At 35.8% G+C, this 22,053-nt stretch overlaps 1 protein-coding gene and 1 long non-coding RNA gene across 4 annotated transcripts in view; one reads left to right on the top strand and one right to left on the bottom strand.

Moving 5' to 3' along the window:
- Positions 1-1,437: 1,437 nt before the first annotated feature.
- LOC149806988 (uncharacterized) lies at positions 1,438-18,320 on the bottom strand. Of its 2 annotated transcripts, none has more exons than XR_016421525.1 (3): positions 18,197-18,320; positions 9,364-9,528; positions 1,438-2,520 (listed from the first exon to the last, which is right to left on the bottom strand). It is a non-coding gene; the product is annotated as an uncharacterized LOC149806988 (long non-coding RNA). The 2 variants fall into 2 exon arrangements; XR_016421527.1 differs by lacking the exon at positions 18,197-18,320 and adding an exon at positions 16,864-17,002.
- Positions 17,452-22,053, top strand: part of LOC149806987 (uncharacterized) — a 100,587-nt gene continuing 95,985 nt past the window's right edge. For both annotated transcript variants that reach the window (XM_089960413.1, XM_089960407.1), the window contains exon 1: positions 17,452-19,741. In XM_089960413.1, coding sequence (XP_089816539.1) covers positions 17,452-19,741 — 2,290 coding nt within the window. The remainder of the gene's footprint in view (positions 19,742-22,053) is intronic.

Below are 22,053 nucleotides of genomic sequence, written 5' to 3'. Positions count from 1 at the left end.
CTGAAAACATAAGAGAAATTAAAATGCCAGTGTATGCGTTGAGTGACCACTCTGGTCTGTATAATTAGACATGCTCCCAAGCTGTGTAAAAATTGGTCACCGCATCAAAACATGACACAGGGAGACTAAAGAATCTGAGGACGAAATGTTAACAAATGATTCAATTTGCAAACCCATTCACTAATTATTTTAGCTGATGTCAGCACTGCATTAGACACATGGCATCAGTTATTAAATACAGTCTTAGACAAGCATGGCTTACTGAAGCAAAAAGGGTTAAGCACCAAATTACATCTAAGTTGATTACCCCCAAGAGCAATGGATCTATGCTTCTAAGGGATAAATTCCACAAGAAAAATACATGACCAACAATAGAAAATGAAGAAATAAAGTTTAGTACTTGGTTGATAAGGCAAAAGATGACTACTATAAGCAGGCTATTGATGAAAGTAAGAGTACCAAGACATTGTGAAAGCATCTAAAATATTTGAATCCATTCAAGAACAGTTGTTTCCCCACCACCACAGACTTTAGTAAAATGATGACATTGCAACACCTGTTCAAGACATTGTTGAAATATTCAATAATTTCTTAACATCCATTCTTCAATAACTGTAATCAGGACTAGTCTAAGACCCCAGTTGAGCCTGATGTCATTCTATCATTTACTTATAAGAGCTAAAATTCCTTATGATAAGTAGCTCAGTAGCTAATGTTAGTGAAGCTGAGGTCTTTTATATATTCAATAAGCTCTCTACTAATCAATCCTCTGAACTAGATGGTATTAGTCCATGAATTCTTAAAATTGCTGTGTATTAATTAATCCATGGATTCCTAATATGGCTGTGTGTTAATTAATTCTCTGAACTGAATAGTATTAGTCCAAGAATTCTTAAAATTGCTGTGTACTAATTAATCCTCTGGACTGGATGTTATTAGTCCAAGAATTCTTAAAATTGCTGTGTATTAATTAATCCTCTGGACTGAATGGTATTGGTTCATGAATTCTTAAAATTGCTGTATATTATTTATTCCTCTGGACTGAATGGTATTAGTCCATGAATTCTTAAAATTGCTGTGCATTAATCAATCCTCTGGACTGAATGGTATTAGTCCAATAATTCTTAAAATTGCTGTATATTAATTAATCCTCTGGACTGGATGGTATTAGTCCATGAATTCTTAAAACTGCTGTGTATTAATTAATCCTCTGGACTGGATGGTATTAGTCCAAGAATTCTTAAAATTGCTGTGTATTAATTAATCCTCTGGACTGAATGGTATTAGTCTACAAGTTCTTAAAATGGCTGCACCAGTAGAAATGGTCATTAATGCATATCATAAGTTTAAGTATAATGAATGGTAACTTTCCAGATACCTTGAATGGTTAAACTTATCTTTAAGAAGGAGAAAAGGAGGATTCAGGAAACTACAGAGCAATTATCAGTCTATCTTTATCATCAAAATTATTTCAGAAGCAAATAGCTATGCAGCTCTAGGAAATTTTTAAAATTTACTTTCTTTCTAATAAGGAATAATCAGGATTTATAAAATATCACTCATGCCAAAACAAAAGTCACCAATCAGCACATCTTTTTTAATTTAAAAATGGATAGTGTTTCTTTGACTTGGATGTTTTTCTTGGCTTGAAGGAAACCTCTGATCTAGTTGATATGAAATTCTGCTGAAAAAGTTGAACTGTTACTGAGGTTTGATAATTCTTATTTAAACTGGTTTGAATCATACCTGAATGAAAGGTCTCAAGTAATAATGATTGGCAATTTTAACTCACAAACTTACACTATTCATTCAGGAGTCACTCAAGACTCTGTTTTTGGTTCTATCCTCTTTCTTATTTATGTAAATGATCTTCTGTTAAATAATGAATTAGCAAATACAGATTTGTTTACAGATAATGAAATCTTTTATACACCTAGTTCTGATACTGAAGTTTCCAAACAAGATTATGCTCAGACCTTATCAGAGTTCAACACTGAGCACAACAAAAATAAAATGGTAATTAATGAGGTAAAACAAAATGTTAGGTTTTGGGGACATTAACTGCACAAGTTAAGGAACCCAAATGTATCTCTTACAATAAATATTGGTCAGCAAAAACAGTCAAACATAAAAAGTCTGCATCTGTGTCTACAGATAATAATTTACAAAGCATTATCATATTGACAAGATTGTAAAGAACTGTTATCCAAAAATCCCCTACTCAGCAGAACCCAAAAATATTTACCTACAGTAAGTTGCATACTCTACTCTAATTCATATATTCTTCCAACAATTGAATATTGTTCAACTGTATTGGGAAACTGCAAGGTTTATAGATGTGATGCGTCTATTGATTATTGCTCAAAAGCGTTGCTTACAGAGCTAAAACAGTTTACGCTATATAAAAGGATTGAATTTCATAAGTCACTTCTTGTATATAATATCTTCACGGAGCTGTATCTTCAGGATTTATTCAGGTTGCATTCAAGACACCAACATTACTTGGAGACCTTCATCCATCTAAATAAAGAACAAAGCAATGTAAGAAAAGCTTCTAATACTCTGGTACACTTCTGTGGAATAAGCTTCTACTGTGTTACAAATATCTGATTTAATTTAAATTTGATTTAATTTAATTGTTTGTAAGTTTTAAAATCTTTTTATATTTAACTTCATTACATGTCAAAATAATGTAGTTTTGTTTACTAGGTGCTCCACATATTTTTTCAGAAAATAGCTTGACCTTGACTCTTCAGTTGATAGCACCTAAAGCTGACCTAGATTTAGAAATCAGTGAGAAGTAAACAACTTTTTTTTTCATTCTCGAAGTAAAATGATTGGTTTTTATCAAGGCCATACTGGGGCTACATGATTTTTTTATATGTAAACAACCTCCATTTCACAATTCTGGGCTTTCTGAAATTGCACATTAGTTAGTTTGAATAGTGATGCTTAGAGAGAGATCTCTCAGTGGGGGCTTTTACTTCATGCTGGAAAGTGTGTGTTTGTGACCAGTTTGGGAATTACATTTTAATTTTTATTCAAATTATTTGGATTCTTAAAGATCAATTCTTTATCCTGGAAATATTTGAATGCTCATACAGAATTACTGGACAAAGACATTTATTTAAATTTTATTCTGAAATTCAAACACTGGAATATTATTGAGTGTGGAATAAAAAAGAAATGTAGATGATACAACATCATACTGAGTACAGTATACGTCATCGCTGTCCATTCTGGATTATTCATCGGACACAAACTTGAATTCATTAGAACATTTCATTTCTAGAACTTCCAAAATTTAATTCATAGATTATTCTTGCATTATTTTTGGATTTGATTCTTAAAATCTAAGTTCTTATTTTTTCATTTTTACAGTGTTTTTCCAGGGAAATAAATTATTTGTTAAATTTTTCAAAGTTTGTTCTTTTCCCTCTTTCTTTTGTTACAGTTTATTTGAGCCTAAACATTTCACATAAGAACTGCATGTCAAATCTGCAGAAAATGTGACAGTATTTAAGACAAGATATCATGAATATACACAGTTATATGTGTTATTTATCAATTAATTATAGAATTTAGTATTTATAATACTAAAGAAATGTTAAGATAAATAGTAGTTACAATTATCTTTTGTAGGATTTTGATTTTTATACTTTTTTCATAAGAGTAGTCCTGAACAGACTGCAGACGCTCACTGACAGAGTGTATCCAGAGTCACAGTGCGGGTTTCATGCAGAGAGATCCACAATCGACATGATCTTCTCCATCAGGCAACTGCAGGAGAAATGCAGAGAACTACACAGACCCCTCTTCCTGGCCTTCATAGACCTCACCAAGGCATTCGATCTGGTCAGCAGAGATGGACTCTTCACAATCCTGGCAAAGATTTGATGCCCTCCAAAGCTGCTAAGCATGATCCAGTCCTTCCATGATGACACGAAAGGCACAGTGCAGTACAATGGCCCAACCCCTTCAACATCCACAGTGGAGTGAAACAGGACTGCGTCCTTGCCCCACACTCTTCTGCATCTTCTCTGCTGTCCTGCTCAAGCACACCTTTGGGACATCCACAGAAGGGATCTACCTGGACACGTGATCAGATGGCAGACAGTTAAACCTGGTACAACTGAAGGCAAAGAGCAAAGTGCTTGAAGCAACCATCAGGGACATGCTCTTCGCAGATGATACTGCTCTAGCCACTCACACAGAAGCTGAGCTACAGCACCTGATGAACTGGTTTTCTAAAGAATGTGATGAGTTTGGGTTGACCATCAGCCTAAAGAAAATAAACATGGTGGCTCAGGATGTGGACCCCCCCAAGCTTCATCATCAACAACTATGAACTTGAGATAGTCAGTCAGTTCACGTACCTCTGCTCTACCATCACCAACAACCTCTCACTTGATGCTGAGCTCAACAAGCAGATTGGAAAGGCATCAACAACTCTCTCCAGGTTGTCACAGAGAGTGTGCAACAACAGCATGCTGACCCTAAACACTAAGATCTCCATTTACCATGCCTGCGTGCTAAGCACTCTCCTGTATGCCAGTAAAATCTGGACTCTGTATGCCTCACATGAGAAAAGACTGACCACCCTTAACATGTGATGCCTCCAACACAAACTTGGGATCACCTGGAGCGATCGAGTAACAAACAATGAGGTGCTTGAACATACCAAGATTTCCAGTATGGTCACACTCCTCTGCCAATGTCACCTCAGATGGCTGGGTCATGTATGTCAGATGGATGACAGATGGATCCCCAAAGACCTTTATTTGAAACTTGCCTCTGGCAAAAGGTCAGCTGGCTGGCCGGCCACATCTCTGCTCCAAGGATGTCTGCAAGTGCGACATGAAGGCCCTTGACATCAATGTCAACACCTGAGAAGAGTTTGCTCTAGATGGGTCCAGTGGCGACACGCTCAGATCATTGGTCTAAGAGCCAGCGAGGACAAGCTACCATTGTTAGCTGATGAAAAGCGATCTCAGAGGAAGAAGAAGCAGCTCCAACCCACACCAGACTCAACCTTTTAGTACAGCAAGGACTGCCACTCCAATGTTGGGCTCCATAGCCACAGCAGATGCTGTTCAACCACTAACCAGGACATCTCTCATGGGTGCACTTCCATTGTCTCTTGAGACTAATGGATGCCAACCACTTTTTTCACAAGAGAGCCTCAAGGGAGAATGTTCTGGACTAAATAAACCATGCTCTATAAATAAATTACATGTATTATTATTATTATTATTATTATTATTATTATTGTCACAAGACAGTTTCATGACTCCTTGTTCAGTGACAACAGTATGAGGCATGGAGGATACATGGCAGCAATGGTTCTGGAGTGAGATAGGTCTGTCTTCTTTGGTGAACTTGGAGGCAAATTGCAGATTCAAACTTAATGTTTTGTTGGTGCTGTTGCAAAAGAGGAGCCCATAATTTTTTCAAGGGAACAATAACTGTGCAGTCCATCTTTATCGCCTTAATGAAATTCCCACACCTTTGTTGGATTTGATTGGTCACCACTTTGCATTTTTTGATTGATATAGGTATAATGGGATCCACAACACATTTTCTGTGTTTGTCCATTGACTGCATTACTCTCTAACCATATATCAGCTGAATTGGATGACTTGGCACACCTGAACCATCTATGTCTCAATTTGGGTAATTCTTCTGATTGGCACATTTGAACCTACACTCCCTATTGGACCATAGTTGTACTGTTCTCCTGATTGGCACATTTGAACCTACACTCCCTATTGGACCATAGTTGTACTGTTCTCCTGATTGGCACATTTGAACCTACACTCCCTATTGGACCATAGTTGTACTGTTCTCCTGATTGGCACATTTGAACCTACACTCCCTATTGGACCATAGTTGTACTGTTCTCCTGATTGGCACATTTGAACCTACACTCCCTATTGGACCATAGTTGTACTGTTCTCCTGATTGGCACACCAGAATCATCTACATTTTGATTGGGTAATTATTCTGATACCTCTACATATCCATAGCTGACTACAATACTGGAAACTCGTCTGAAAGGGAACTTGTCTGAAAGGAAACTCATTTGAAAGGGAACATTTTCTTTAATACTATAATTGCATCCATCTTTGAAGACTGTGGAGGCTTGTTGATCTTACTTGGAGATGTAAATGTGTCAGTAACTGACAAGGATAGCTAGGTGTATAGGTTTCTAATGTTCTGTTAATTGTTGGCTTCATTCTGCATAGTTTTCATTTGGCTTGTTACATCCTTGGCATGCTGACTTGTGTATATTTTTTACCTAGTGTATGTGTTTCCTTTAGTCTGTTTTATTAAACTTCTATTTACTTGAAAACTCTCACCCACTGGTAAGTATGCATCACAGTGCACACTATTGTGCGAAAATTTTATCATGAGGTCAAATGGAGGAGTCAGGCCATGGTATTTCTATCATGAGTATTATTATATGTATCAAGTTCTATGTCCTGAACACCATTCCATTCACAACAAATTAAAAGATAGCCTATCGTGTGCTGAAAAATGGCGTTAAACCCCACAACAACAACAACAAATTAAAAGGTGAATTATCAGAACTAACAATATCTTTTCTCAGATTCTTCAAGAAGTCATTATGATTATTATGACCATATAGATTTATCAAAATTATTATATTGCCTTCAATCAATAGATTTAATACAATATATCTACCATCTCTTTGTCACATCTTATTCTCTGGATAAAAAATTCAAAAATTATTTCTAAACATTATGGCTATAAAAACACACCAGAAATCCATATCTACCTCCCAATACTTTCTTGTAAACTTATAATGGATGCCTTTTTTTTTTTTTTACAAAACTCTGTTGAAGATATCTCTTCTTTATAAACTGAAAGTTTATAGACCCCCTTACATTACTTGATATAAATTTAATTTGTTTATTCATAAGTTAATATTGCAATTAAAATTTCTCCATAAATGACAAATATTTGAGTACACCTTAATCAGGTTATAAATATGCAAGTTCAAACACACATACACGAACACGCACACTTAAAAACTATAGTAGTGTAAAGATTTGTCATGACCTGATAAGAAGGATCATGCACTAAAGTGTTAAATAGACACATATCATTACCAACTACTACAACATCAATATGAATACAGTTTGTAATAAACCATATTCTTTGGTAAGCAAACAACAACACCACCACCATTAATAATTAGGAGCAAATATACTCACTTAAAAGTCAAGTAAAACTGCAAACAACAAAAATCCTGATCTGACACAGCATAATGTGCCTGCAAATCAGGGTTTATGTTGTTTGTTCTAATGATTATTCCTAACAAACTGCACAGACCCAGAACTTCTGGTGTGTTACATCTGGGCAGATCAGGGTCTGTGCAGTTGGACTTGACTTATAAGTGAGTATAGGTGGTGTTAATACTGTCACCATCATCACTATCACCTTTGCAGTCACTATTCCATTAGATTATTAAACTAACCATTAGGCATTGCCATATTTCTGCATACATTAAGCACTGCTTGTGTCATGCTGCAAATAATCCAAGTAACTAAATAAATTAACTGTGTAATAATTGGTTAATTCCAATTGCTGAGCTGTGCTCCTGAGGATTATGCTTTTTTACAGTTATAACCCTTGTACCAATTGCAGCCCAGAACGCTGAACAATATTAAAGCAGTAAAAGTCCTCAGCAATACTACTACATGTGTTCATGTTTTCCAGTTACACTGTAAGATCATGAAGACAGATTAATACTACTCGTGTTTTCCAGTTACAGTGTTTTTCAGTTAAAATGTAATATCATGAAGACAGATTAATACTACTCATGTTTTCCAGTTACAGTGTTTTTCAGTTAAAATGTAATATCATGAAGACAGATTAATACTACTCATGTTTTCCAGTTACAGTGTAATATCACCAAGACAGATTAATACTCATGTTATTGTGATGTAATATCACTGAGACAGGTAAAAAAAATCATCAGGACAAGTTAATACTACTCATATATTATGGCACACGGCTGCCATGCAGGGATGAATCTATTACAGTTCAACTCAACATTCAAGAAATTTTGTGCAATAACTGGTGTTAGACAAGTCAATACCTGTTGCCTTAATTACTACTGTGGATTTATTAAAATATTAAGTTAGTGTAAGTTAAATGTAATGTGTGCAATTGTTTATTAGCTATTCAAGAGAATTTGGAAACCTAATCGAAATAAAGAATTTTAGGTTATCCAAGATGGCTACCCAAAGTTGATTAAATTGAACTACAACTGCCATATCTGACTTTCAGATGATCTATGTGAATACTGATACATTAACCAAGACAGATACTGCAAGCTTTAAAATGTTAAGGATATGTGTTAGTCATAGAATGATTTAATATTATTCTTTCTAACCCTGTTATATGAACAAGTGGACAATATCATGGAACCCAGAAACATTTTACTATCAGCCTTGCAGTAGATTTGTTACTCAGCACACTTAGCTCAATACATTCTGCATCCCATGCTGGAAAGTTATGAACAGAGTGAAAATGAAAATAATGGTACAGAAGATGGCTTGGATTTGTCCAATGTGGCTGACAGAATTCATGAGGGTCAACAATACATACAGTGTCAGGCTGTGCATATAGATCAACAGATGTTTGTAAGGTAGATATTGGATTCTGACTTAACTCTTACATGGCTTCATGCAGCTTAAGTGTTCAAAATGGTACTATCTAAAGAACACTAGAGAAGAACACTGTGACAGCTACATTGTATAAACTTAGACAACATTGTACTGACTCCTATGCATACAAGAGCAGAATTATTCATGTGGTCAGATTATATTAACTGTAAATGTAGACATTATGACAATACCAAAGCTAAGGGCAGTTTTATGCTAACATCTACACCAGTAACCAAATGTACCACCACCATACATGAAACAGTTCCTAATTAAAGACTCTGACCTAAATGATTCTGATAATAAACTTCCTCCAAAATGTCAGGCACCAGGTCCATCAAGATCATTACAGTGAGGCCTTAAATGAAAGTGCTTTGTCCATGTGTGGACATCAAAGAACAATTATGAACTTGGAGTTCCAGACTAAACAATTAAAACAACAATTAAATGCTATCAAAACAGCACAGGGAAGGATTAATGAGCAAGTAAACTCATGTGAAACAGGAATCCAAACCAACTCCCAAACAGCAACAATGTCAGAAGTTTAGAGACAGACAATCCCAATATCAGCTGAAAGGAAATGTAAAATGACCATACAAATAACAACTGATGCCCAAAGTAATACTGTATTGTAAACAACAGTATCCACCGTCTTAGACATGCGTCATACCTGCATCAACATCAAAAGTACACCCATGGCCCTCAACTCAGATAAGTCTATTGCTAGCACCAGCAACTGCATTCCCCATTACTCACACCAATGTGTCAACCTCAGCTCTGTTAGCTGACACAACTGATACATCAATTTCTTCACCCCTTCCTCAAAGAGATGTGTCTGAAATACAAATTAGAATCAAACACAGAAAATCACAAACCAGAAGAGATAGGACTTTTATAATTGGCTCCTCAATATTGTAAAGTATAATACCAAGCAGACTTCTTAAAACAGATGTATAGACTCTTAGAGGTGCAAAAGTCAATAACATCATGGATGCAACAATGAATACAGACCAAACTAAATACAGTCAAATTATTATTTGAAAGTTTACTGTATGCTGCTAGGTACTGCAGCCCATATGCATGTAAAATGCATAATGATATCAGGACTACCTCCTTATGTAGACACCAGGGTGAAAGGAATCAATGATAAGGTAATTGTCATGTGTGAAGACTTCAACTTATAGCATATCCCATAATACACGTATTTTTTTTTTTAAAACCAGGATGTAAACCTAAGCCTGTACCATGGAAACAAAATTCATTTAAGTAGAAAAGGAACCTCTCAACTCCTGAGGAAGATTAACATGTATGCCTCCATTTTCAGGTACTATAATGAAGAGTACTGTCATTACTGTTGTGAAAATGATCATGTGAGACAGGTATGCCATCATAAAAAACAAACTGAGTGCAACAGATGACATAAATTTGGACACAAACAAAAACTCTGTGACTTGGTGTATTATAAATTTCTTTCTATTGTATAAAGACATTTTCTATTGTTTCAAAAAGTTATTCCAAATTGCTCTGGAGGAAGGTGACCTTTTAATCAAACCATTGAAGAGTATCGATTAGACTTTCAATGAGTTTGACTATTATCATTCTACATAATTTTTGTAGAGTTATGGACCCTTATTGACAGACCTATCCAAATTTGTTTCTACACATGGGTCCATTTATAAATGACGTCATGCACATTTTGGCCGATCCCCCCCATATATGATATCATAAGGCTTTCCCTGCTATTATGCACAGGAACACTCCCCTCAACATCATTAGAAGAACTACAAACACTAACAGGAGAACTACCCTTGAAATTACGTAGGCAAGATCTGCTCCTCCGATACTCCATTCGATTAGATACCCACCCAGACAACCATCCCACCAAAATAGCTATAAATAAGTGTAAAATTGTCTTCAAACCCAAAATCATACCTATCACACCAAGTGGCAAATTAATCCTTGAACTAAGAGAAAAGATACCTCTACTAAAAAAACAGGTAACAAACAATACAGAACAGAACAAAAAACCATGGTTACAAAAACCACCAAGGATTAACATTGAAGCTACCAAATTAGGCAATAAAGAAGGACAAGAAAACTTACTAAAACCTGTACTGGTAAACGGAATCAACCAAAAATACCGGGACTATGTTAAAATATATACCGATGGATCAAAAACAAACAACCCACCAAGAACAGCAGCAGCAATAGTCTGATCCCTGAATTCAGTATACAAACGGGATCCAGATTACCTGACTATTGCTCCATTTACACCACTGAATTCTGGGCTATACTTAAATCACTACATTGGATCAAAGACAACCAAATACCTAAAGCAGTCATTATAAGCAATTCCCTAAGCGTTATCAAATCGATCCAAAATCGCAATACACACTCTAGGAAACAATTCCTCGACAGAGCATGCCAATTAAACGACGATATCACCACAGCACATCAATTAGTCGAGCTCATGTGGATACCGTCGCACATTGGAATCTCTAGCAACGAAACAGCAGACAAAGTTGCAAAAACCAAACTAGGAGATCAAAACTCTATCAAGCTTAACTATAGCTCTACAGAAGCAACAAGCTTCGCACAAACATATATAGACCAAACATGGCAAGATTTTTGGAACTCCTTCACAAAAGGTAAAAAGCACCATGAAACCCAAAAAACGTAGACAGGAACATACAGCTACCTAAGGGTACCTATTTAGAACAGAAAACCATAAACAGGATAATAACTGGAAAAACTAAACTAGCAAGCAGTTTTGGAAGGTTTATAGGACCCAAACCAGCAACCATTAACTGCTTTAACTGCCACACCACCAAAGATCTACACCACGTATTCAATATATGCTCAAAATATCAACCTGCTCGGAAAATATTTATCAAAAACCAAAAAGAGATTGGATCACCACAAACATACCCAGAGTTACTTATGGACTCTAATAAAAATAAACAATCAGCATATAAATATATAAATCAATTCATAGACTCAGCAGGACTTAGGAACAAAATATAATTACTATCCCCACAAAACCAAAAGACCCAGTAACTAGCTAAATAAATTTAGAAGCCACCACATAAAAAACCATAACATATCATTCAATTTTATAAAAGTATTAATAAATAATTCACTTACGAAGCACCTATAAAAAAACTAAGGAAACCGCTAAATCGGATGTCCTAGATGTCCTTAACGAACCGAGTAATCAGCTAGGATTCCTGTCCTAGATGTCCTTAATGAACCGTGTAATCGGCTAGGACCCCGGTCTCTTGCTAAATAAAAGTATAAATAACATTCAATCTCTAGAAACATCAATTAATAAATAACTTAAAGAGGTAATATCTAAAAACTTATAAATAACATAACGTAGGAAACACACCCTAAACACCTCGACTAGTAATCCCATAACAACCTTGAAAATCTCTCTTCATACATGACATCTACTAAGAACCTCTATAAACAGCATAGAACATCCCCCCTCCTTTTAGAACATTTTGAAGAAGAAAAAACAAAACAAAAAAAAAATCTCGAAAAAAAAAAGAAAAACAAAGGCAAATGCAACAAGAAACCAGCGATGTAAAGCAAGCAGGACCATTCCCGAGCTCTCCTTCCCACTAATGACAGCCAACCATTCAACTGTAGGGACCTTTATGGACCCACAGATTGAGGCCAAACTATCAGGGTTCCTTGAATCCATAAAAGCTTGGGGGAGGTGGCACCATCCCCTTCCCCAGGAACAACTAGCAGGCTGCGGTGCAGTCAGAAAAAAGTGGCACATGCACAATTGTGCGAACGCTACTATAATTATACTCAACAACAACAACAACTTTCCCTGCCCACAATAAAAGAATTTAAAAAACAAACTTGGTTTGAAATCACTTTGTGTTAAAAAAACACACAACACTGCATTCTGAATTATATAATACAAAAAATATCTTGATCAATCCAGGTTGTGTCCTCTGGAAACCTATGCTACAGAGAAAATAATGGCTCAAAAAAAGGTTTAATATCAAAGGAATAAAGTTGTAGGCATCTCATCTCATGAATTTATTTCATAATGTTCTCTTCCTACATGATGGCAATGTAAAATGTCCCTTCATAGAAAAAATGGAAAACAGTGCCCACTGAGATTGTCATTCTTTGGAAGAGATCTTCTGTTCAAATTGAGATCCTCTTTTAAAGTCGATATCCAATTAGAAAAGCTAAGTTAACACACAAGACATCCAATAACAATTCTGCTGTATATTTGCAGTTACCATTCATGTATAGGCTACCTAGTAATACTTCCAACCTTTGATCCAAGTCTTCCAAACAGTATAAAATTCCCAAAACAAATAAGGAATTATTCAAAAATAAAGTTTCCAATACACTGGATTTTTTCTCTGAAATAGTATTCCAGATGAGATTAGAAATGCCCACTCTTTCCTTCTTCCAAACTCAATAAATCCAGGGACTTAAGAGATGTGGTTAAAATGAGTATGAAAACAACTGTATTTGCATTGATGAATGCCTCTTGGCATTGTTAAATATATTACCAATCTATTTGTCACTAATAAAATATTGCATTATACTGGCTATGTAGATTCAAGAAGTGAGGGTGAGTATCCATCTGGGGAAAGAAAGGAAAGAAAGCAAATACATTGTTGTCTATGGATATGTATGTACAGATGTGTGTGTGTACATGTGTATGTTTTTAAACAAATAAGTTCCTTTGTGTAAGGACCTCAAGGTAAATTAGTTTATTAGCTAATTATGATACACAATTACAGTGTAAAATCACCAAGACAGGTTAATACTACTCATATTAGCCAGTTACAATGTAAACTCACCAAGACAGGTTAAAACTACTGGTACTCAAATATCCAATTACAGTGTAAAACCACCAAAATAGGTTAATACTTAATACTCTTATTATCCAGTTACAGTTTAAACTCACAAAGACAGGTTAGAGTTACAGTGTAAAATTAACAAGACAGGTTAATACTACTCATATTATCCAGGTAGAGTGTTAAATTACCAAGACAGGTTAATAATGCTCATATTATCCAGGTACAGTGTAAAATTACCAAGACAGGTTAATACTAATATTATCCAGTTACAGTGTAAACTCAGAAAGACAGGTTACAGTTACAGTGTAAAATCACCAAGACAGGTCAATACTACCCATATTATCCAGTTACAGTGTAAAATCATCAAGACAGATTAAAATTACAGTGTAAAGTCACCATGACAGGTTTAAGTTACAGTGTAAAATCACCAAGACATGTTACATTTACAGTGTAAAATCACCAAGACAGGTTAATACTACTCATATTATCTGGGTACAGCATAAAATTACAAAGACAGGTTAATACTAATATTATCCAGTTACAGTGTAAAATTACCAAGACAGGTGAATACTACTCACATATTATCCAGTTAAAGTGTAACATTACCAAGACAGGTTAATACTAATCATATTATCCAGTTACAGTGTAAAATTACCATGACTGGTTAATACTAATATCATCCAGTTACAATGTAAAACTACCAAGACAGGTTAATACTACTCATATTATCCAGGTACAGTGTAAGATTACCAAGACAGGTTAATACTAATAGTATCCAGTTACAGTGTAAAACTACCAAGACAGGTTAATACTATTCATATTATCCAGGTACAGTGTAAGATTACCAAGACAGGTTAATACTACTCATATTATCCAGGTACAGTGTAAAATTACCAAGACAGGTTAATACTACTCATATTATCCAGGTACAGTGTAAAATTACCAAGACAGGTTAATACTACTCATATTATCCAGGTACAATGTAAAATTACCAAGACAGGTTAATACTAATAGTATCCAGTTACAGTGTAAAATCCCCAAGACAGGTTAATACTACTGCAAAAAGGCAAATTTTGAATAGTATTGTAACTTAAAGTTGAATGCATTGAGCATTAAAATTTTATCACATTTAAGCCAGAAAAGTCTTTGTGAAGGGTAACTTTGACCTTTCTTCTTTTCTCCCCCTGCCATGTCAGTTTTAAACTTGAAAGGCCAATATCTATGACTCATTCAGATTTGACCAGGGCACTGGAAGGCTGTCCTGAGAAAGTAAACATTTGAGCTACCAACCCTAACCGCTTGATACAAACCCATGTCAAATTATCATTTTCAAAGAGAAATTGATATGCAATGTAGTTCAGAGATTCTAGGCTGTCCAAAATCTGATGAAAGAAATGATTATCTTGGGGAAAAATTTAGGAATCACTGCATATGATTGGTCAGAGTAAATTAAGGCATGTATTTTGGAAGTAATGTGAATTTAAAGTGACAACCTGGGTTGAAATTCTTTAGTCCAAAAATCCTGAGAGAGAAGTTTCGCTCAGAGGAAGCCTATAAAGAATAGTGCTTTCCTCGTTAAACAAGAAAAGGGGACCAGGTGGCTGTCTTGTAAGAGAAGACAGGGTTTAGTGCTAGGACACACAATTTCTGAAAGAGAACAGCATTAAACTTTCTGGAAGAGACCGGATAGTTCGAAGACGGAAGTTGGAAGTCCAGAAATAGATAACATGTTCAGAATAAAAGACTAGGAATCCCAGAACAGATGAAGCATTCAGAATAGGAAGGCTAGAGAATAGGAAGACCATTGATACACGGGTCATGAGAGGAAGGTGATGCAATCAGTTGTGGACATTGCACTCTTTTCACCACTCATTATTATGATAAATTCTGTTGACATTAACTTAGAGTGAATTGGACTTGCTGCTGTTAATTGTTATTGATTAAATTTTGTTACTTTTCTTTTCTAAGGGGACTCTTATTGTATTATTTCTTCCCAATATTCTTGCTCATTTCTCTTGATATTCTATCCATCCACTCCCACCGGGCTATAAAATTGTGGGAGTTCACCCTCTAGAAAACGCCAGCCAAATCCAATTAACCACCCCTCTTACTAAGAGGGTGATGTTACAAATACTCATATTATCCAGGTACAGTGTAAAATCACTAAGACAGGTTAAGTATGTGAGGGAAAACTTGAACTTTCTCAAAATTAATCTGAATATAGAAAACCTGTATGAATATTTGGTTACTACACTTTTAGTTACTGACGGGATTATTTTTTTGGTCTTATGTCAAACCAGCAAGTTTCATGGTTATTTTGAAACTATAGAAGAATCATAATATTTCTAATATTTGTATTGCAAATATTTGTAATAATTTACTCATACCATGGTTTTCTAATGTTATTTGAAGGTGAAAAAGGATACTGAATTGTATCTTTAAATCACATAAAAACATCAGATTTATGCTTTGGATTTTAATTTAATCACAACATCAATGTCTTCAAAAAGATAAAATCTAAGCCTTCATCCTGCTGTCGTTTTGGTGCTGACTCAGTACCAGGCAGATTGTTTGTTTTAGTGTGCTTTCAAAGCCTGTTGATGAGACCTATGTTTACTTGGGTAGGATAACATGTCTGCGGATCATGGTCTATGTTGTTTTTTCTACTGTTTAGTCCTATCAAACAGCACAGACCTAAATCTGCTGGTGCATTATGTGACGGTAGGTATTGGTCTATGCAATTTGTAGTTGGATTGGACTGATAAGTGAGAATATAAAGTAATAATACTGTCCTGTGGGGCTGGGAATTCTGTGGATGGCAAGTATTCCACTCTAGTCCATGTCTTACATGTGGCTTCTTTCATCACATGAGCAATCTTGGTTTTCAAATTTTCATTTTGTGTCACATTTTTTTACACTGTATTTCCTGGAATATTGTTCATTGTGATTTTCCTTCTGTATTGCCTCATATTGCTTTACTGACTTCCTCCTCAAGGAAAAAATTCTATTATTTCTTTAAGTTATGCTTAAGATAGTTACTACATTATTCTCACTGAAAGATTCAATTTCAACACACATGAAAAGTCTAAAATAAATTTAACAGTATTACAAAATAGAAACACGGTATACATTTGCTAGGCAAAAACAAAAGCATCAATGCCTGTTTCATTATTTTTGGAATAATTCATGTATCACAAAGATGAAGGTTCTTTATAGCGTAAAATGCATACATTTATTTCATAATTAAACAATATTTTCCAGAAAATTTTGGTCAATTTTCTGCCTAAGGTAGGATACATATTATATCCTTTATTAATGATTCATTAGTGTACCAGTGTGGTTTACAAAAGATGCACTAGATCAAGCCTTGTGCGACGCAGAAGCTCTTTCATGTCGGGGAGTGATATATAGTTGGGTAGATCAAGAGTGTTATTCTCCCTGTTGTTGTTAGCTCATGATGATGATGCTGATGACGATACTGAAGACGATTTTGTTTATGGTGGTGATGATAGCAGAACATTCATTATCATGAAGATTGAACACTATTAAAACATTTTTTATTAATACTTTCTGCGAAATTTTGCTACTAAAACCACAAGCCGAGCATGTACCCGGTTCTATGTGGGATTTTGCTAACATTTTGGTGGTGACTGGTTTTCATTTTCTATGCTTCAAGTTAGAGTGATTATTCTTAAGAGTATGTAACCCTAAAACGGAAGGCGGGATTTGTTCACGTGGTCTCAGAAGAATGAATGAAATATGTTGTCATATAGGTGATATAAACACATGGAGAGCAGAAGTGTTTTAGAGTCACGAAAGAAAGAAAAAAAGAAAGAAAAGAGCGTTTACGATATTGCAGAGCATACCAGAATAGTTATATAACATAAGATACCAATAGGTTTTATTATTACAGGTTATAAATGCTGGAATTCACAGTAAACCAAGACGTGACAGCTTTCGTCACGCACGTGGAATTTAACGAATGCAGTTGTAATGTTTACGCACACATTGGAAACACCACTGCGATCGCTGATTGTTTAGCTGATAGTATTGAAGAATACATCAGTAATTCAGAACCCGAGGGTCCCACACAACAATGGAAGGAAGGTGACGTTTGTTTGGCCCAGTTTCATGAAGATGACGTCTGGTACAGGGCCAGAATTCGCCGAAAATCGGGGTTATTGTTGACAGTATTTTTCATCGACTATGGTAATTCTGATACAGTTAGCGTAGACTGCGCCCGGAAAATTCCAGAGACATTGTTAACCACTCCACCTTTAGCAACAACATGCATCGTAAGTGGCTGTACCCCATCAGACAATGTTTGGACAGACGCAGAGACTGAAAAGCATCGAAAGACATTGGAGAATAATGAATTTAAAGCTAAAATCATGAGTGTAAATAAAAGTGGAAAAGAAACAGTACTTACCATTCAGTTATATCAAACAGACACAGGTTTACCTATATTCTACACAAAAGTTAGCCGGGAAGCTAACTTGCAAAATACAGGAATTGCATTGCAAAATGTAGAAATTGGAAATGTATACAAAGTTTTTATTTCACATGTGGAGTCAGCCAGCAAGTTTTGGGTGCAGTTGACAGAAAATGAACGAGAACTAACCAGCCTAATGTCAGACATAGCAGCATGTTTTGCAGATGACTCACCTTCAAGTGGAGATATAGTAGATCCACAACCTGGTCAGATTTGTGCCATGTGCTACAGTGAAGATGGTAGTTTTTACAGAGGAATGGTTAAGAATGTCACTGATGGTTCCTGCAATGTCATTTTTATTGACTATGGAAATTCAGAAACAAAACCTTCTGATGAGCTTTTTACGTTACCGCAGCCTTTGTGCAAACTGCCAGCTCAAGCTATACAGTGTAGTTACCATGGCACTATTGATCCATCATTAGTAGTACACAGATTGAATGAACTTGCAGCAGGAGAGAGTGTGACCATGAAAGTTGTTTCCAAGGCAAACCATGTGTACTCTGTGCAAATTCCTAGCATTGAGAAATCTATGATTTCAGTAGAAACAGAATCTGCTGCTAATGATGCAGGATTGAAGTCAGATGGGAAGGTGTGGCTGAGTTATTCCCCTTTGCACCTGCAGGTTGGAAGTGTATATGATGTATGCATTTCCTGTGTAGATCATCCAGGTGGCTTCTTTGTCCAGATAATTGGAAATGGTCCGAAACTTGATGAACTTATGCAGTCTCTTGAAGAGGTGACTGGCAATAGTCCTGTAATAAGTAACTGTTACATAGGATTGCCCTGTCTTGCAAACTTTAGTGATGGTGTTTGGTACAGAGCTGAGGTTGTATCAGTTGATGAAGAAAATGTGCAGGTAGCAGCTGTGGATTTTGGATTTATAGAGGAATTTAGCCAATCACAGTTGAAAGTCATTGCTGATAAATTTAAACAATTGCCAGCACAGTCAGTACAGTGCACGATAGATATTAGTCGTACAGATGAAAGTTGTTGGTCAAAGAAAGATTGTGATATCTTGACTGCATTAACTGACAAGTCTGCCCTAGTTGCAAAGGTTGTTGCAAAGAAGGGTACATTATATCAGCTTGACTTATATGACACAGATAAGGAAGATCGCTATCTTAATGTGGAATTCTCTCAGTCATCTTCTGGCCAGAGTGATCAGAAGTTGACAAATGCATCATCACCTGTGACAAATCAAGTCAAATCATATGAGGCATTTTCACCAGTCAGAGAAGAAATGTCACAAATACCTTCCCCAGAATTACGTGCTGGATTGCAGGTTGAGGTCTGTGTGACTGCAGTTAAGTTTCCTTATGTGTTTGGGCAGATTACCTCCACCCCCGTAGAACATGTGGCTAAACTACAGTTAGATTTGAACACATTTTATGAGAAGAACAAAGTTCAGCTGTTACCTCAGAATGGCAAAACAGTTGTGCCAGGAACTTTCTGTTGTGCTCAGTACAGTGATAGTGGCTGGTATCGAGCAATGGTAACTAGGTTACAGGGTGGTGAAATTGAGGTAACATTTGTGGACTTTGGGGATATTGCAGTGAAAAGTCCACAGTCTCTGTACATTTTGAAATATGAGTTTTGTAAACTGGCACAGCAGTGTATAAAGTGTAGGATTAAGAATTTGCCCAGCAACATGACCCAACTCAAGATGGAAGACATTTTGGTCAATCAAAGACTGGATGTAAAGCTCCTCATGCAAGAAGGTAAAGAAGACCTACAGATGTTATATTTTATTTTTTAGTTCCCCCACTCTCCACCCACATTGGGGCATATATTGTTTAATCCTCATCATCAGATGGTACTTGCCATATTCAATGTTTATAGTCATCTGTACTCATGAATAATTATTAATTGATCTTGTTATTCTTTGCATTAGAATTCATCTGAAAGCATCTGCAATCATTGGTACTCTATTTTTTTTAAATAGTTATAACGAAAAGATTGAGAATACTCGCTTGTCGTCTGCAGATTAGCACCAAGTGACATGAATTTAGTCCACCCCTCCACCCCCCACCCCGTCTGTGCTAATTAACTTAACCCAGCAGCATTTTCGGCATAAGGAAACATACCAAACATGTTCCGCATGTATAATGAAGTACTTTACTCATCATTTAATAATCACTTTTATGCAAAGTTTCTACGTTGAATTGTATCTGGTCTTCTGTTTCAGTTTGAAAGCATCACTACTGGTTTCACATGGTAAAATAATGTTTTGTAGAATTCTTATTGGTGGATATTGTTTGTTCCAGTCCAGGTTAAACCATCAATCAGAAATTAGGATAGATTATTCCCTGTGTGACAAACAGGAAGTATTCGCAAAGCAACAGAGAAACGTTGCACAAGAGTCATTAATTAATATGTAAAGTACTTCAACAGAGATGCTGGCTGGGTGTGCGATTGCATGAAATGTACAGATTTGTGCACTTGGGGAGTAATGACATGTGGAGAACTCGTGCAAAATTAGTTTTAAGTCCTGCATGTGCAAGGGGTCACGCTGCCTTGTGAGCTTTTGGGAGGAATGTCGAATAACCGTCCTTTTTTAGATGCTCCTTCGCCTTAGGTATGTTCCAGTGTTATGTTATTGCTTACGGCCAACTGTTGGCTTCAAGCCATCAAATAATTGGTGTTTATTTCAATTGTGCCAACACAAACTCTTGCACATTCACAGGCATGTGTTTTGATAGCTGATTGACAATTGACCCTTTTCCAATTAAGTTAGCAACTATCACTGCCAGATTTTGGCAAGTCGTCCTTTGATGATAAAAACGAACAAACTTGTGTTTTGAAACTTAAACTTGTGTTAACAGCAATTTGTGTTTTAAGAATAGAATCAGTAACATATTTTAAATGCCGTGTGTACATTATTTTCTTCTCAAAAATCAGTTTGGAACTGTAAGGGTTGTGGGGAAATGATGGCGGACATCACTGCCTAGAAAGTAGCACTTTGTTTGATTGTCTCTTTTCATACAGCATTGAGCAAACATATTCAGGAAAATATATAGACCATAGAAAGCAGAGTCTAAATATTGTGTTATTGAAGATTTAGCTTTAAAATGCAATTGCATAGGTCAGAAACATACAGGACAATGCTGTGTTGTGGAATTCGAGAAACACATACGGTCAAGTTTGTATTCTGAGTTTCACTTTTTTGTGTGAAAATATGAAGGAAAAAAAATCTTCAATGAAGCAAACACCATTTAACCAATGCCTTACATTACACCAAATATGTAGACAAATAATAAAACCTTATTTGGTGAAAACAAGAGTCCTACCAGGAAAAGTTGTAGTCCCCTCCCATAAGCATATTGGGCATAACTGAAGTGGCTAAATATCTAGATGAGAAGAACCAGTGGTTGTCATGGTGTTCTTTAGGGCCAGCTTTTAATGACTTTATTTAGAGAAGGTAGTTCAATTAGTTACAGAACTAATCTACCTTGAGGCCTTCTATCTGTGATGTACAACATACAGAGTATATACAACATGATATGAAGTATCTGACACTAAATAATTAAGCGGTTTTAAAAATCAAAGTATCAAGCCTGGAACATATGCACAGGCATCTGTGAACTCATAAACATATATAAAATATAAAATATTAATCTGCATTGAAAAATTCAGCCGTGAAAATAATGCAAAATTACAGTAAAGCATCCATTTGAGACAATTTGATTATGAGAAGAAGAAAAGCTAGGAGCCTGCCTTGTGTCACTTGTACTGTAGACTGGATTTTTGATTGCACAAACTATGATGCTGTTGTGGTCTCTCGAATTAGTCCTTGTTCCATAAGAAGCCATGACAAATGTTTATCATGATATAATTACTCTTATTTTACACTGAATTCCAACACACCAAGAATATACACAATAATGCCTCACGAGGTTGAAAGTAGATTCTACTTTTCAGCCAAGAAAATTCCGCAAAGATATGACTATCTTTGATAGACATGTATATCTGGCAACAATTCCCACCAGTGATTTACATGTTGTCCCTCCTTAAATTCTGAAGTTAATCAGTT

Source organism: Sinohyriopsis cumingii, chromosome 1 (assembly GCF_028554795.1).
Source record: "Sinohyriopsis cumingii isolate HCF-2022 chromosome 1, ASM2855479v2, whole genome shotgun sequence".
Taxonomy (NCBI): domain Eukaryota; kingdom Metazoa; phylum Mollusca; class Bivalvia; order Unionida; family Unionidae; genus Sinohyriopsis; species Sinohyriopsis cumingii.
This window is presented reverse-complemented; position numbering and strand designations above follow the sequence as displayed.